Here is a 15,796-nt window from a genome sequence, read left to right as displayed (position 1 = left end):
AATATAGGCTTTAAAAATTGTAATGTTACATGTGGTTTGATATTATTTTGTTGTTGTTAAAACAATCACCCCTAACCAAAATATGTTTTTCTGTTCTGGATACGATTTCCATGTTCGCGCAACTGCATTTGCAATTTTTCACAAAAAAACACATTGAAATTGAAAAAGTTTTTTAGGTGAATTTTCTACGGTTTTGTCTTGGTTTTGAAATGTAGGCACGTCCAAACGAGCAAATGCCGTTATTTAATAAAGGATATGCGTTCGGGTTAAAAACTCCGGTTGTTTTGGATATTGGGGAAGCTTACACAAAGTTGGGATTTGCTGATGAGGCCGAACCCCGTGCAATTATTCCAACGACAATTGAACAAGTTGGTAAGATCAATTGCCTCACTTTTGTTTGTTACATTCGTTGGTCGTTAACGGCTGAAATATGCTACATTCGTTGGTCGTTAACGGCTGAAATATGCCTGCATTTCTTGCTAAGACCCACATTGGATTTTATGGCACATTTCGCCGAGATCTCGGGTGTGCACGAAGAATTTTCAGGTGTGCAAGTGTGCACGAACCAGTTAAGTGTGCACCACCTCAAGAAAAAGCTAACCGATTTACAAATATTTAACAAAATCTCAAAATAGCCGTCAAATGCAATTGCGCCACTGGTTAACTAATGTAACTAATCTGGAAAACAGAAGTTATTTAGCATCCAGGCCTAATGTTTTGTCAATAACGCAAGAAAACAACAGAAAATTTTGACCGAAGGCTTCTTTCGAGGGGTGGTCAAGTGTGCAATCAAACTTGAAAAAAAAAGTCTCGGGTGTGCAGTTGCCATACTATCCATACTGGGCTAAGACAACGTGTTTTTAATGCCTTAATTGCATTGTTGACCGACCTACTATAGTATACGACTCATAATTGCTTAGTTTTTTACGGACAGTTGACATCAATGTGCAAAAACATACTTGTAAAAAAAGCTTTTTAATATTGTCAGGAAACATGTTTCAAATTTCTAGTTTCTCAAAAAGAAAAGTCAAACAAATGGCAAACTTTAGGTATATAGCTTTTAAACTGATTACATCAACCTGAAAACTACAATTGTTGCAGTCTTTATACTGTTTCACGTAACTATTCCACACTAACAATGTGATAAAGTAACAATTCAAATAATATTTGACGTAACTTGACTTTAGGTGGACCAGTGTGTTATATTTTTGGAAGAAACAACACAGCTTTATTGGGTCATGACATTGGATCAGACTTTGAAAAGAGCATTAAATTGTTTTTGGAGAAAATTTACTTCAAATACTTGCAAGTCAACCCTAACAACCAACGCGTTATCCTTTGTGAGTCATTGTTGAACCCTACAAAAGTTCGCGAGACAATTGCCAAAGTTCTTTTCACCAAATTTGATGTAAGTGACATTTTTTTTAAAAGTTATGTGTGCCTTTTAGGTGCTTTGATACAGTGACACAGAGCTGACATTACTTTGGTTTCTAAGCAGTTGTTTGGCCATTGTAAACCAGTTTTCTCTGTGGTTCATGCTCAGTTGTGGCATCACACAGAATTGGTAAGGCATAGCTTTTTGGCATGTTACTCCCAACAAACTGGAGTGTCGTTCAATGGCTACACTAACCCAATGATTTGTCACCTGCTGCCATGATGAGACCTAATAGGTCAAAACAGTGTGCACTGTCTGCAGTTTTTTTAACGTTTATTGGATTAATGCTTTTATTGTGTAGAATGATCAATGCTTTAAACTTGAGATGAATGTGCTATGTTTGAAATGAGTGAAATGCTTTTTTGATGTTTAACTTTAGGTACCATCAGTGTTATTTGCGCCTTGTCATCTCTTGGCATGCTTCACCGTTGCAACAAGTACTGCCCTGGTTCTTGACTGTGGTCATACAGAAAGTGTAGTGATTCCGGTTGTTGAGGGAACACCATTGCTGTGGGCTTGGCAGTCTGCTCCAGTAAGCTTTATTATTTTTCTGACAAAGAATGTAGTAGTTCCCTCTTAATTTATTGGGTAGTGTTTATTAAACTTTTCACTGTAGCACATCGTTAACAACTTAAATTTCAAATTTGTCAGCCTTAATAGAAAAACAATGGTCATGGTTTGAAGCTGATACTTCAGTATGAACTTTTGATGCCAATATTTGACAACATACCAATTTGCCTAATATTGGACTGTTTTATAAAAACAGATAATAAGCAAAAATCGTTTCTTTTAATAACAGAAAGATATATTTCACCTTAATAAATAGGCATCGTCAGTTTCTTATTCAAATAGAATCCAATTTGCCTATTCATATTTACAACCAAATATTTATCATTTTTCTGCAGACCTGTTTCTATTTGTGCTATCAGTTCTGTGATTTCCATTAGGGCAAAATATATATTCCATATTTATAAGTGTTTGAAATGATGACCAATATATTACATAGCAATATTACAGCATGTTTTTTTATTTACTATACCAGTGTGTCTATGTAATTTAACATATTTTGTTATGTGTCTTTAAAGCTTGGAGGTGCGACTATTCAAGATGCAATTATGCATGAAATCAAAGAAAAAGGAAAAATAAAATCTGAGAATGAAAACTTGCTGCCTGTAGCATCAAGGTTATGTGAAACTGTTCTGGAAGATATAAAGGTATAAAACCTGTCATAATAGGCTTTAATTCATGGGATCTTAAAACATTTTAAATTATTTTATTTAAAGGTGAAAGCATGCTTAGTGACTGAGTACCACCGAGCAAAGCAAATACAAGCAGCAAAAACATTAGAATTGGAAAAGGTAGAATTTTGTTTATATTTCTTTACTGGCCAACTGAAAATCTTTATCATTTTTTTGTCATTAATTTCACCAGTCCTGTAGTGAAGTCATTACTGCTTCTAAAACAAAATTCTTACATTTGAAGGTATTTGAAGTTGTATCAAGATACTTAACAATATAACCGCCCCCTTAGTTTTTCCAATATTTAATTTACCGAATCAAATTCGTCTATTTAAACAATTGGTACATAGTTTTTTTTATTGCTGTTAAAACTCAGAATGCAATTCTTAACAAAGCTTTGTTTTGAAAAATATATACAGCAAATAAATCAGTTTTGTTTTTAAATTTTAAGTCTCTATTTTGTATTCCCATAAAACTAAAATTTTGTTTCTTAGTTTTCATTTTTTTAACAAAGCAACCCATCTTTATTAGAAAACACTGTACAAACATATAAATTGCAAAATTAACCTCAGAATATCTTGCAGGAAAAAGAAGCTACATCATTAACTGACATACAAAGACCTCCGGATATGATTTATCCAATAGACGGCAGATCGCGACTGTTTATTCCTGGACCGATCCGCGAAGAAGCAGCAGAGGTCCTCTTTGAACAGGTTCAGTAATTTTACACCAATTAGCAGATGTTTAATTAGGTCTGAAACTTTAACAATGTTTTGTTGTAGGACAATGAAAAAATGTCCTTGGCCACATTGCTTTTGGACAGTCTTTGTCAGTGCCCCATTGATGCGAGAAAGGCATTGGCCCGAAATGTTCTCGTTACAGGCAAGTTATTGTTTATATCATTTAGTTAGTGCCATCTAAAATATTTCTGCTTGTGACTTTCAGTCATTTGAAGACTAAAATTTTAAACCTTGTGCCATTCAGTCATTTAAAAAGAAATTTGCACCTTTTTTAGAAGTTTTTAATTTACATACAATTACCAAAAAATGAAAATTTTTACATAAAGATAAATTTCTACATGTGTTTTTTCCACATGCAGGGGGAACAAGCCTTCTTCCAGGATTCAAACACCGACTTTTATTTGAAATGAAGGAAATAATCAAAGAAGAACAAAGATACGAAAAGGTATCACAATTTTCTTTTGCAAGTGCCCTACATAACAATCTTATTTTTTGTATAACATAACACTTTACTTGTACATGCAGCTTTCAGAATGTGAGTTTCGAGTTCACCAACCCCCAACTAAGGCCAACCTTGTGGCATGGCTTGGTGCTTCAATTTTTGCATCACTAGACACTTTTGAAAAGCGCTCAATAACGAAAGAATATTTTACACAAGTAAGTATAAAAAACAATAATTCAACTCATATCAATCAATACAAGACATAGCTATGTTACACACTGCATATTTGTACACATCTAAATTATACAATGGTAAACAGCTGACTTATTTGCTCTTTGTTGAGGGCAACATACAGACCAATGTGTATTGGGCGAAACAAATAACGATACACAAAGTGAAACTGTTTCAGTCTAAAACCACAATCCCAGCCTTAACATATGTCACTGTTAGCTAAAATGCCAAATTCTGTCATCAATGCTTTAAAATTTTAGCGATGCAGCCATCTGTTAAAACTTAAAAGCCTTTGAAGACCACCTGACGTAAATCATAAAACCACACTTAGAATGCAAATTTTTATTGTCATGAAGTGTATAACATGTGAACAATATTAAATACTGTATGACTTGTTAGTTGTACATGGCACTGGCAGTAGCAGGATATGTAGCAGAAACATATTTTCCATTTTTGTTTAGCACAACGGCAGATTGCCAGATTGGTGTGTCCTTGACATAAAGTCACCCGACAAGATGCCAGAAAGGCCGAACACTCTGCCAACTGGCAAAAAGTTCCCAACGTCCCATGTCCCTTCTCGGAAATCCACAACAACTGCACATTTAGACACTCACTCTAAACCAAGCAAATAGTTCCTGCTAGTTGGAGTATGCATGATATTATATTGTGTAGATGTTTTTGGTTTATACAATGCATTGTTTTGTGTTGTATTTCTGGTGCATGAATGGACAGTTTGTAAAGCTGTCATTGTAATGTGCATAATCATGTTGTGTTATGGCAAAATATATAATAGTGCATTATATGAATTAAATTTCAATAATAATGGGCACGCATCAATTTATAAATGACATTTACCTAAAATTTTGAAAAACTGTTATGTTTTTCCCCACACAAAGCACTGAATAATAAATACATGTATGCCACCACCACTGGCGTAGAGTACGGGGGTGCCGCGCACCCCCGGCCTTGACCTTTATAACGTCAAAATCGCATCTTTGTTTAAGTTACGTCGGTTTAAAAACGTGTTTCCATCTAAACAAATGCGCTTGCACTCACGCCATTGTTTAAACAGACGTCGGTTGAAACGTAACAATTGCAATTGTTTCGCAATAAATGGGCATTTTAATGCAACATAAACATGACTTATAAACTAACGTTTTAGTATTATTTGTCGCAATAACTCTCTGCAAATAAAAATAAATATAAAAATAGTTAATATATTGATTCCTAAGCTGAGTTTAATGTCCGTTTACAAAGCTCTGAAACGTCCTAAACTTGATCCAAGGTGACCTTGGTTTAAGCGTCAACAATACATAGTCGGCTATATTTAAAACGTGAATTGCTTTACTTTTATTTCCCGCCGTAACGCGTTACTTTAAACTAAATCGTTGTTAAAATTGCTGATTCGGCAAATCGCCCTTTCGTTACATCAGACGTTATCAGACGCAGAGCAAACGTTCCAATCGAACACAAAGAAATTGCGCCAAGTGACTATTCGTAAATTAATGTGATAGAAACTACATGCTAAAGCCCGTAAAAAGCGTCGTTATTTGGTCTTATACGGTTATAGATACTGCACATGGTATAGGCATCGTTTTCCAAGATCAAAAGGCGCACCCCCGGTAGTTTGTAAAACTCTACGCCTATGGCCACCACCACTGGCGTAGAGTACGGGGGTGCCGCGCACCCCCGGCCTTGACCTTTGTATAACGTCAAAATCGCATCCTTTTTCAAGTTACGTCGGTTTTAGAACGTGTTTCCAGCTAAACAAATGCGCCCGCACTCATGCTAACAGACGTCGGTCGAAACGCAACAATTGTAATTGTTTCGCAATAAACGGGCATTTTAATGCAACATAAACATGACATAGAGACTAACCAGGGCTGCCAAAGCTTGGGTTTTGCCCCAAGATCTTGGGTTTTTACTTGACGTCTTGGGTTCTTGGGTTTTATTTAGAAAATTATAGCAATTCTTGGGTTTTGAGTCTTATTGATGAAATAAATATATGTAAGAACTATTTTAACGAGAAAAGTTTTTCGGGTAGCTGCAGTGTTTAGACCATTTTATCATCTCTTTTATTTTCTAGACCCTAATTCTTTCCAGATAGTATACAGGGAAAGCAATCGTTACACTTAAAAATACAAATAAATCAATGCTTGTTAAACATAAAAACTCTAAATATACTGTAGAGTCTACAGTGTAGACATTACTAATTTTATGAAAAAGAAAACAGATTATGATCATCAAACAGCCAAGAGTGAAATGGCGATTGCTGCATATTTTATTGAACATAATATTCCCTTTCATTTCCTACCAGTTTGTAAAGTTGCATTTCTGGACTGTAAATTGTCAAAAATTTGTCAATGAAGAGGGGTAAATTTCCTAATTAATTGCATTTCTAACCACATTTTGCAATCTTGGGTTTTCATTTAAATTCTTGGGTTATTTTGCTGGGAGTCTTAATTGGGTTTTGTTGAAATTCTCATTGGCAGCACTGAGACTAACGTTTTAGTATTATTTGTGGCAATAACTTTCTGCAATAAAAAATAACTGGGAAATAGTTAAAAATAAATTGATTCCTAAGCTTGTTTAATGTCCGTTTGCAAAGCACTGCAACGGTCTAAACTTGATCCAAGGTGACCTAAGTTTAGGCGTCAGTGAATTTAAAACGTGAATTGCTTTTACTTTTATTGTCCGCCGTAACTAAATCGTTACACAATTGCTGATTCGGCAAATCGTCTTTCGTTCCATCAGACGTTATCAGACGCACAGCAAACGTTCCGATCGAACACAAAGAAATTGTGTCAAGTGACTATTTGCAAATTAATTTTATAGAAACTACAGGCTAAAGCACGTAAAAGGTGGTATTTGGTCCTATACCCGTACAAATACTGCACATGGCATAGGCATCGGCGTCAATTATCAAAAGTCGCACCCCCGGTATTTTTTAAAACTCTACGCCTATGGCCACCACTATCAGCTTTTATTAGTTGTTGTTTTTCAACCCTTAGTCAACACTTTTACCTGAAGTAGACATAAACATGTGTAACTGATGTGGCCCTTCATATCACTGATATTAGCATTAGCATTTGCTGAAACATTTGCACAACAAAGCATGTCACTGTTTGTTTGTGTTTTTTTTTCTCTTTAGGCCGTTATTTTCATCTTAAAACTTTTATCAGTAGATCCACAGGCAACACTGAATTTAACAAAAAATGTAGGTATATGGAATATAGGTACAAAGCACAATTAAAAAAAGTTTGGGGTAATCTCAAAGCAACATTCTGTGTAAAACATAGCAAAGAATAAAAAAGTGTTTATTTGGTAGCTTCGCTTCTTAAATTTTGACTTGAGGTTCTGTTGTAATCAATGAAATGTTGAAGCTCAGCAGAAACAACCGGTCTTGGAGGAGACTCGTCAACATTTAGAAACTTTTTCAAAATATTGGGTATTGATTCTCCACGCACACTCATCTTGCACAGTATGACACAGTACACAAAATTGTCTATGTCTTTGAATGGGCTGATGAATTTTTGCTCAAAGTAAAATGCATCATCTTCCCAGTACACCAGCTGAAATAAGAAAATCATAGCTTGTAAAATAAATTAAATTACAATTTTAATAAAGCTAAGAGAATGATTGGCAATAAACTTAATTACTCCAATAAATTCAACTTTCAATGAAAGTTACAATGACATATTAACAGAATTTTTAGCTCTTCCGGCAGTTTTTTATTGTAATATGCCAACGTTTCGATGTCCCATACGTTGGCATATTACAATAAAAAACTGCCGGAAGAGCTAAAAATTCTGTTAATACGTTATGCCTGGCAGCAACAGTGTATTTACAATGACATAGTCGTGATGTGATGAAAACGTGAAATTCATAGATCAAGAGTTTTCCATATTTTTTAGCAATAAACTTTATAAAGAACAGTTACAGATGTCACCTGAAAGACCTTAGAAGACTTTACATATACAGATAAAAGATTGTTTTCTAAGGCGTGTAGGGTTGCTCATTCAGTAGGGTTAAGGAATATTAGTGACTCTCCACAAATAGAGAAGAGTATACATGATAAAAAGGGTGTACACAATAAAATAGATAGATCAGTAGTCATACCACAGTAATTAAAACACTGTGCCGATAAAATGAATGAAATTGATGTTGTTACTTAAGTAAAACCAGTGCTGCTCGGACAACGATCACTCAGTATCAAGTGAGCCCTTTAGATTGGACCTACAGTTGTATAAGTGGTGAGCTCAAGTTACAAAATGCTGTATAGCTGTGGCTCACTTAGTCATGTTACATCAATAGTGCTCTCCATACTGTTTCAACATTGTGCAGCTATTTCCGGGTTGGTGTTTGCCCAGTACAATTGTGTCACCAAGTGAAATACACTCAAATTACAAAGGAAGGATTGGTACTAACCTTGGTTGATATCGTGTATCTTTGCAGCCCCTGCAGTGACCGCCTGTATCTTAGTACTGAAGCTGTCATTGCCATAAGATAATTCTGTGATGTTAAAGCAGGTCCAATTCCAGTTTCATAAAGAAATGAAAAGCGGGCATAGTCAGCCATCCTGCCATATCTTGCATTGTTCATGTGTAAAAATACGTCCAAATCAGAAGGCAGGACCACACCTAAAAGCATTGTTTTGTTTGAGTTTTGTAACTATTTTTTGTGTACATATTTGATTCAGATAAGTGTAGCTGAATTTAGAAATTACAGCAAACTATTAAAAAAAGCAATGGCATTAACTTAAAGGTCTTTCAAATCCATACTTATTAGACCCCTGTGCCCTAACTAATTTAAGCTGGTTTGTTTCAAGTCACTATAAAACCAACTAAAACTCTAACCAACCATTTACAGAAAAATACACAGAAGGCCAATATTTTGTCACAAAAAGTGCATTCAGTGCAGTAACTTAATTTGTTTTAAACAAAAAGAAATGCAATGGTATTGCATTGATCTTACAAGCCACAATTTATTGAAATATCACTTTGTCACAGGATACACAGTCGAATCGCACACCCCGGCATAATTCTATCCCTACTTTAAAAAGGACAAAACACTTACTTTTATATGTATGCTCATCAAACACGGACTGTGGATTAGATGGTCTTCCGAATTTCCGAAATAAGACAAACAAAAGCGCAAGATTCAAACGAAAGGCGTATAATAGAAATCCGCTGGAAACTATTGTCAGAAACAGCAGAATCCACATACACTTGATATAGACCGAACCTTCCCAAAAATGGCTCAGTGCATAGTACCATGCTACGGCGAAAACCGATCCAATAGCAAAAGTTAAATTTTCCACTGACGCCATTTGTAACAATAATAGACAATTATTTGTAAATGGTAAAAAATATTCTGAAATTAAACATATGAATAAATATTTTCTTCCAACATTATCTGTAATTATTTGTACCTATACACATTTTTCTTAGCTTTTCATCGGCCTAAATCACGAGACACGAATCCAACTCGTGTTATAAAAAGTACATGAAATGCCTCGCCCTTTCAAAAACACGAAGTCGCTGGGATTTTCCCCATTGCGTAAATATAGTCAATTATGTAATTAAACGATGCTGACGTCAAAGCAGCGTATTTCTTGTTGCATTTTCGTTGAAAACTTTAATTTTAGATCTATCAGCTTGTGATTGTATTAATACAAGTTCGAGATTCAAAGACCATTCACGATTTTTCTAAGCTATACTTTTCTCCCAACAACTATTTTACTACCATATCTTTTATTTTATAAATACCCCTCTCATACTGCATTTTAGGGACAAGACAAGATTTTAACTAACTCTGTTTTTGTCAAAGTTTAAAACCATGTTTTGACTTTCGTTGGTTACACTAGGTTCACAATGTACAGCATAACAGTAACGAATAGCAACGAAAACTAAACATTACTCCTAAAAATGATTTTGCGAAAGTATATGTTGTGCGAACATTATAGCCCAAAGCCAGGTTGTGGCAATTAAACACTGTTTTCGCTGCCCGTGGCAGTAAACTATATAGTTAGCCTAACACCAATTGACATATGTGTACTTTATAACTCTTGCGTAGAAAGCTTGACCTACCAAGGGAAGACATATTTTTTCTTGTTTTCTGTCTGGGGCCTGGGGGCCCAATGGTGAATGTGAGACATATAATATTTTTGAGATATTCTTGACAAAATAGGCTACTGTTAAAAATACTCTTTCTGCTTTTATGTAATCAAGTTTGTACATAAACATATCTTAATGTTGTCTTGGATGTGCCTTTATCTATCTTAAATTTTGCATTCCAGGTAATCAATTAAACGGCAAAAGCGCTTTGAATTTAGTAATCACTGGGACGTACATCTCAATAAAGGTGGTAGTTACTCGTTTGGTGATGTCTCACTTACAAAAACATTCTGTCTGTCGCTCTAAATCGCCTAAGGCAGCGATTGCCGTATCACTCTGTAAGTCAGGACACTGCAATCAAGGTGCTTCGACCTAGTTATAAGGTGTTGCTAAATACAAACGTTTTGGGGGATTAGTTTTACCTACTTTGTTTTTGCAGAACACAGTTTGTGATCTAAACTGTGTAAGGTTACTTTAATAGACGTTCCTTGCTGCTGTAGATAAATACTGTGCCTGGAAATCTTTTTCTACTCGAGGTAATTCATTGTCTAAGCTGCAACTTGTTTAGGCTCAGCCCAGAGAATGAATCTGCTTTTGAACCCTAACGTTTTAGTTCATTTTATCAGGTCATTTCTCGGTTAGTCAAGTTTATGGCTAGCATCTGTTGGTTGGCGGTTGCTATACGACGCATGTGAATATATAGCAGGGAGTCGAACCGGAACTGAACCCGAACCCGCGAACCGGTTTGAGCGGTTAATTTCATTAAACCTGAACCGAACCCGAACCGCTAATTACGATTTCCTAAAAACCCGAACCGGAGCTGAACCCTATATTTTGTTTGGCGTTGGACCCGAACCGGAACCGAACCAGTAAAAATAGCAGCCTGTTTTATATTTTGTGATTTTTTTCAAAACAGCGCACTGAAAAATACGCGAGATAACACTTATAGGGCGTGTCAAAAATAACAGTGCACGGGCAAAACTCTTTTGGAGTTTGATAAGGCCAGGTAGATGATGGAAAGAATTAAATTGAAACGAACAAAAATTCGAACCGGTTTAAAAGCCGCAAACCGGTTCGGACCGGATAATTTGCCCAAACCGGAACAAAACCCGAACCCGAAAATATACATTTTTAAAAACCTGAACCGAACCCGAACCCTTTAAAACAAAAACAAGTGGACCCGAACCGAACCCGAACCTATATGACCAGCGGTTCGACTCCCTGATATATAGTAAAAAGGGTATGGTGACGTAACACAGCAGATTGTAGCAAATAGAAGTGTAAAAAAGCAACAAATAACAGTTGAAGCCAAATACTGACGATTTTTCATGAATACATGATCAGCTGGACAGTATTAAAATTATTGACATGTTCTCTAAAATGAAAAGCTACAATGAGCAGGCGTTAGGTTTTTTTTACATGCACTGTGGTTTGCCAAGACAGAAGTGCTTGAATAAGAGAATTGCTTAAATATTGCAAATTGTGCTACTGCGTTGGTAAAGGTTTCTTTCTTTGAGGCCAAATACGTTTATTCGTTTTTGTACAGAAATCATGGTCAGGTTAAAAGCAGCTATCATCCGCGGAGTAACTGTTATCAGTGGACTTGTAATTGTACAAAAACTGTATTTATTATCAAGAAGTCCACATGACAGATACGAAAACGACCTGGACAATTCTGACGTCCAAAAACAATCGTATCTTAACAACAATGCATTTCGGGCGCTTCATAACAATCAACAAAGAGCACACGCAGTTAAAACAGCAACTGCTAAGGCTACGAATGTACTGAATCTTCAAGACACTGCAGTATTTGATGAAATAGAAAATTTTAGTTCTACTGAAAAGCTGAAACAAAATGACCGACCCACTAAGGTAATGTCAGAAAGGGAGTTCGTATTATTGATGCAAAAAATGCACAGTGGCACAACTTTAGAAACACCACTAGACTTTGAACATATCCGCATTGATGTGGACAACGTAGGCTTGGTTACTGTTGAAAAGTACAAACAACTCAAGGTTGAAGAGTTTACAAGGGAAAATGCAAATCCAGCCAAGAAAAGTGACTTTCCAGTCAAGCTTAAGGAATTTCCCGTAAGTATGCAAAACAGTGTAGCATAAAGTATCCGTATTTGTACTTTTAGCAATTATTTAGGCATTTTGTAGTTTATTAATTGAATTTTAACGTTGCTTGTGTACATTTGAGTGCTGTATATTGGTGCTTCGTGCCCAATTGGGCTGTTTTTTTTACTTGGAATTGCTGGTGGATTACTTGTTTGGGGTTGGTTGTTAAAAAAATGCCATTTGGGGAAATTTTCCGTACATTGTTACATTCTTGTGTCTATTTAAGCAGCTAAATCACGTTAAAATTGGGTTTGTTTTAAATTTTTCTCGCAGTTGCGGTTTTTGGGCTAGTTTTGAAAAGCAGAGTTGCGGTTTTTGAGAATTTGCTCTGGCAACACTGTTACATATTTTTGTTTGATCATACATTGTGAATGAATTTTTTTACGTATTTTTATTTCAAGGACTCTATGCAAAGACCAAGTCCTTACATTCTGATTGCTGACGACACGAAAACAGTTTTCGACGAAGAAGTTAGGAAAGATTGCCAAAAAGAAAAAGAGAGAGGGTTATCGTACGGCGACCAAGACATTTCCAAGGTACATTTTATGGAAACAACTTGTGGTATACTAAAGGTTTTTATTGAGGGCGTTGGTTTGACGAGATTGCACATGCGCAACTAAAATAATTTTCTCATACCATACTACAACATATATGTGCTTAGACATGTGTGTTTTGAACCCCGTGGTTTGATATACATTGTACGTTTTCAAATGCGTTTTATCATTTTTTTTCTACAGTTGCCCGAGGTTCAAAGAGTACTAGAAAGAAATACTATGCCTATTCCAAACATCATCCATTTTATTTGGTTTTCTTGTCGGAAATTTCGAGTCCATCACTATATCAGGTAAGTTTCATACGACAAGAATACAAAAATTCTGGCGAGAATTAAGCCGCACAAATTGTACACTGGACATTATTAGGGCTCGTATTTGGCCTAATAGTTATATTTACCAATATGAAATGATCGCTGGTAAAATGTCAAATACGAGTCAATTTATTCACAAAGCAATTGCAACTCAGGCCACTTAGCGAGCCCAAGTCAAATGCCGTCTCCTGAAATGACTCAAATTCATCAAATTAGAGAATTAATTAAATTAGCACCTCAGAATTTTACTGCTAAAATTTTCATTTCTCTCTCCTGTTTCAGTTTACTGAGTGCATGGAAGTTTCAGTCGCCGGAGTTGATTCTTTTCCACACAACTTGCGAACCGAAGGGTTACTACTGGGACTCTTTCAAAAGCTTTGTCGGCGACACACTGAAAATCGTTCAGCGAACTCCACCGCTACAAGTGTGGGGAAAACCCGTTAGGGTAAGTCCGTCTGGTCCAACATCATTGTCACCATAGGCGCCGAGTGGGCGGTGGCGGGGTGGCGCCGCCACTTTGAGTTTGTAAAGCACACCGTGGATATTTTGATTTGTTTGTAGCGGTATAGTACGAAACATCGTAAAATATGAAGAAATTTGGGAATAATTTTAATTTAGACAAGCATGTTGGCATTAGTGCTTTGTTTATGACGTCAAACACACAATTGTTGGTAGTGAATGTATGGCCATTATTGTGTACAATACGATTGGAGTGCTGTAATAAATGGTTATTTTAGGTAATACAAGAGCAACAACTTGACGAAACATTTTTTTGATAATAACGTTAAAGCAAAGTGTTTAAAATGAACATTAGTTTTTCTTAAAAAAATTAAGATTTTGACGAACGTTGCATTCTATTGAAAGTTTATTGTGCTTTGAATTGGAGCTCATGTGGTTGCACGCATCAGTGACGTTACAAAAAGTGACGTCATAATTTACGTCTGCCACCTTGCATTTTTGTAAAACTCGGCGCCAATGATTGTCACAGTTAACTGTCGTGTCGTGTCGTGAACGTTTGCATTTCGTTTTGGTGACACAACACTTTGGAATATTGTTAAGTTATCTGGATTACGCATGAAATGATTTGTATTTTGGGTTTTAGAAAGTGGAGCACATGTCAGATGTAGCGCGACTCCAAATCTTACTGGAAGTTGGTGGTATTTACATGGATGACGACTTGGTTGTTCTCAAATCCTTAAATCCGCTTCGCAAATCCGAAATGGTGCTGGGCGAAGAAAATTACGATGCCGTCGGTAGGCAAATTTTAATCCTGCCATGTCTTTACTAGAGTTTACAGATAGGTAGTATTATAATTTAGCAATATAAGTAGGTCTACATACACGAGTGAAAACTATAAGCAAACAATACCTCATGTTTCTATTTTTTTTTAATTCCGATGTCAATTTTTTCAATGTATTGTCATTGAAAAAGGCCATAGACTTTTTAGTCCTTTTGACATTATGATCCTTTTAAAAGAACTATCTATTAATTCTGTTACGTTGTTTTTGTAGCCAACAGTATTATCATGGCCAACAAAGATTCATGGTTTCTGAGGAGGTGGTATCAGGAATATTTAAGCTTTAACGACTCCAGGTAAAAAATATTCTTTGCTAATAGTGTAATCAGTCAATCAACGTCTTTATAACGTTTCAATATTTTAGATGGAGCGACAGTTCGTGTTTTGTTCCCTGGTCGCTATGGCAACTGTTTCCCGACACGATTCAGGTGGTAAAGGAAAAAATGCTACGTCCAAATTGGGAAGAAATCCGATTAATTTATCATGAGCTGTGGGATTGGCACAACAGCTATACTATGCACTTGTACTCAAGGTATAAAACACGCAAAACACAAAGTAGGCTATGACCAGTGGTGGGATTCAGCCGGTTCGCACTGGTTCTATAGAACCGTCTCACGAAATTTTATGAGATCAGCGAAACGGTTAGCATTACAGGACTGTCAATGGACTTTTGTAACAGTACCGACTGAAAAATATGACTTTTGTGATAGAACCGACTGACAAAAAAAATTTAATCCCACCACTGCCTGTGACTACTATAAGTCAGTGATTATGAATAAAATCAAAAAAATCTCTTGAGGCCCCCAACCTTTTGCGCCCCAATTACATATTTTTATTGTTAAAAAGGTCGAAAAGGCTAGAAAACTTAAATTGAGCACCCATAAATAACCTTTGTCCAGGGCAAAACATACACAAGGTTTGCAGTAGAAATTGGTAAATGACAATACAATTAATGTCGTAGCGTATCGGTTCAATTTTCAGGTTTATGCTGAGCATGGAAGGTACACAGGAAAGAAACTTGAAAGAGCTGTCCATCCTCAACACAACTTACGGCCAAATCGCACGTTACGTAATATGGGATGATGAAAGACCTCGTGACATCTCAGATTTAATTTTTGATTAGTTGTATTTTGTTGGCGCACTCAATAAATGTTATTTATGTACTAGTTTTGCTATTGTGCTGTATTAAAAAGATTTTTGTGGCAGAGGGGACTTTTGTTTTTAAAAAATTCCACAAGATCATCACGTGACACCGCATGAACTTTTACCTAGTCCCGCCGTTTAGTCGACGAAATGAAAAACAAATGCAAG

The 15,796-nt window shown here is 36.0% G+C and overlaps 3 protein-coding genes across 3 annotated transcripts; 2 read left to right on the top strand and 1 right to left on the bottom strand.

Annotated features, from left to right (window-relative positions):
- Positions 1-133: 133 nt before the first annotated feature.
- LOC145205158 (actin-related protein 10-like) lies at positions 134-5,012 on the top strand. Its single transcript, XM_080077813.1, has 10 exons — positions 134-372; positions 1,188-1,408; positions 1,815-1,967; positions 2,521-2,649; positions 2,719-2,793; positions 3,258-3,386; positions 3,456-3,555; positions 3,773-3,858; positions 3,939-4,070; positions 4,548-5,012. The coding sequence occupies exons 1-10, from the start codon at positions 234-236 to the stop codon at positions 4,716-4,718; spliced, it is 1,335 nt and encodes a 444-aa protein (XP_079933939.1). The 5' UTR covers positions 134-233; the 3' UTR covers positions 4,719-5,012.
- A 2,192-nt stretch (positions 5,013-7,204) lies between these two features.
- LOC145205361 (protein THEM6-like) lies at positions 7,205-9,478 on the bottom strand. The gene is made up of 3 exons (XM_080078060.1): positions 9,163-9,478; positions 8,515-8,726; positions 7,205-7,658 (listed from the first exon to the last, which is right to left on the bottom strand). The coding sequence occupies exons 1-3, from the start codon at positions 9,413-9,415 to the stop codon at positions 7,404-7,406; spliced, it is 720 nt and encodes a 239-aa protein (XP_079934186.1). The 5' UTR covers positions 9,416-9,478; the 3' UTR covers positions 7,205-7,403.
- A 1,186-nt stretch (positions 9,479-10,664) lies between these two features.
- On the top strand, positions 10,665-15,651 carry LOC145205214 (uncharacterized). Its single transcript, XM_080077884.1, has 9 exons — positions 10,665-10,738; positions 11,749-12,293; positions 12,725-12,859; positions 13,061-13,167; positions 13,471-13,633; positions 14,291-14,441; positions 14,700-14,781; positions 14,850-15,017; positions 15,467-15,651. The coding sequence occupies exons 2-9, from the start codon at positions 11,754-11,756 to the stop codon at positions 15,606-15,608; spliced, it is 1,488 nt and encodes a 495-aa protein (XP_079934010.1). The 5' UTR covers positions 10,665-10,738; positions 11,749-11,753; the 3' UTR covers positions 15,609-15,651.
- Positions 15,652-15,796: the final 145 nt, after the last annotated feature.

Source organism: Phallusia mammillata, chromosome 8, assembly GCF_965637545.1.
Source record: "Phallusia mammillata chromosome 8, kaPhaMamm4.hap1.1, whole genome shotgun sequence".
Classification (NCBI taxonomy): Eukaryota; Metazoa; Chordata; class Ascidiacea; order Phlebobranchia; family Ascidiidae; genus Phallusia; species Phallusia mammillata.
This window is presented reverse-complemented; position numbering and strand designations above follow the sequence as displayed.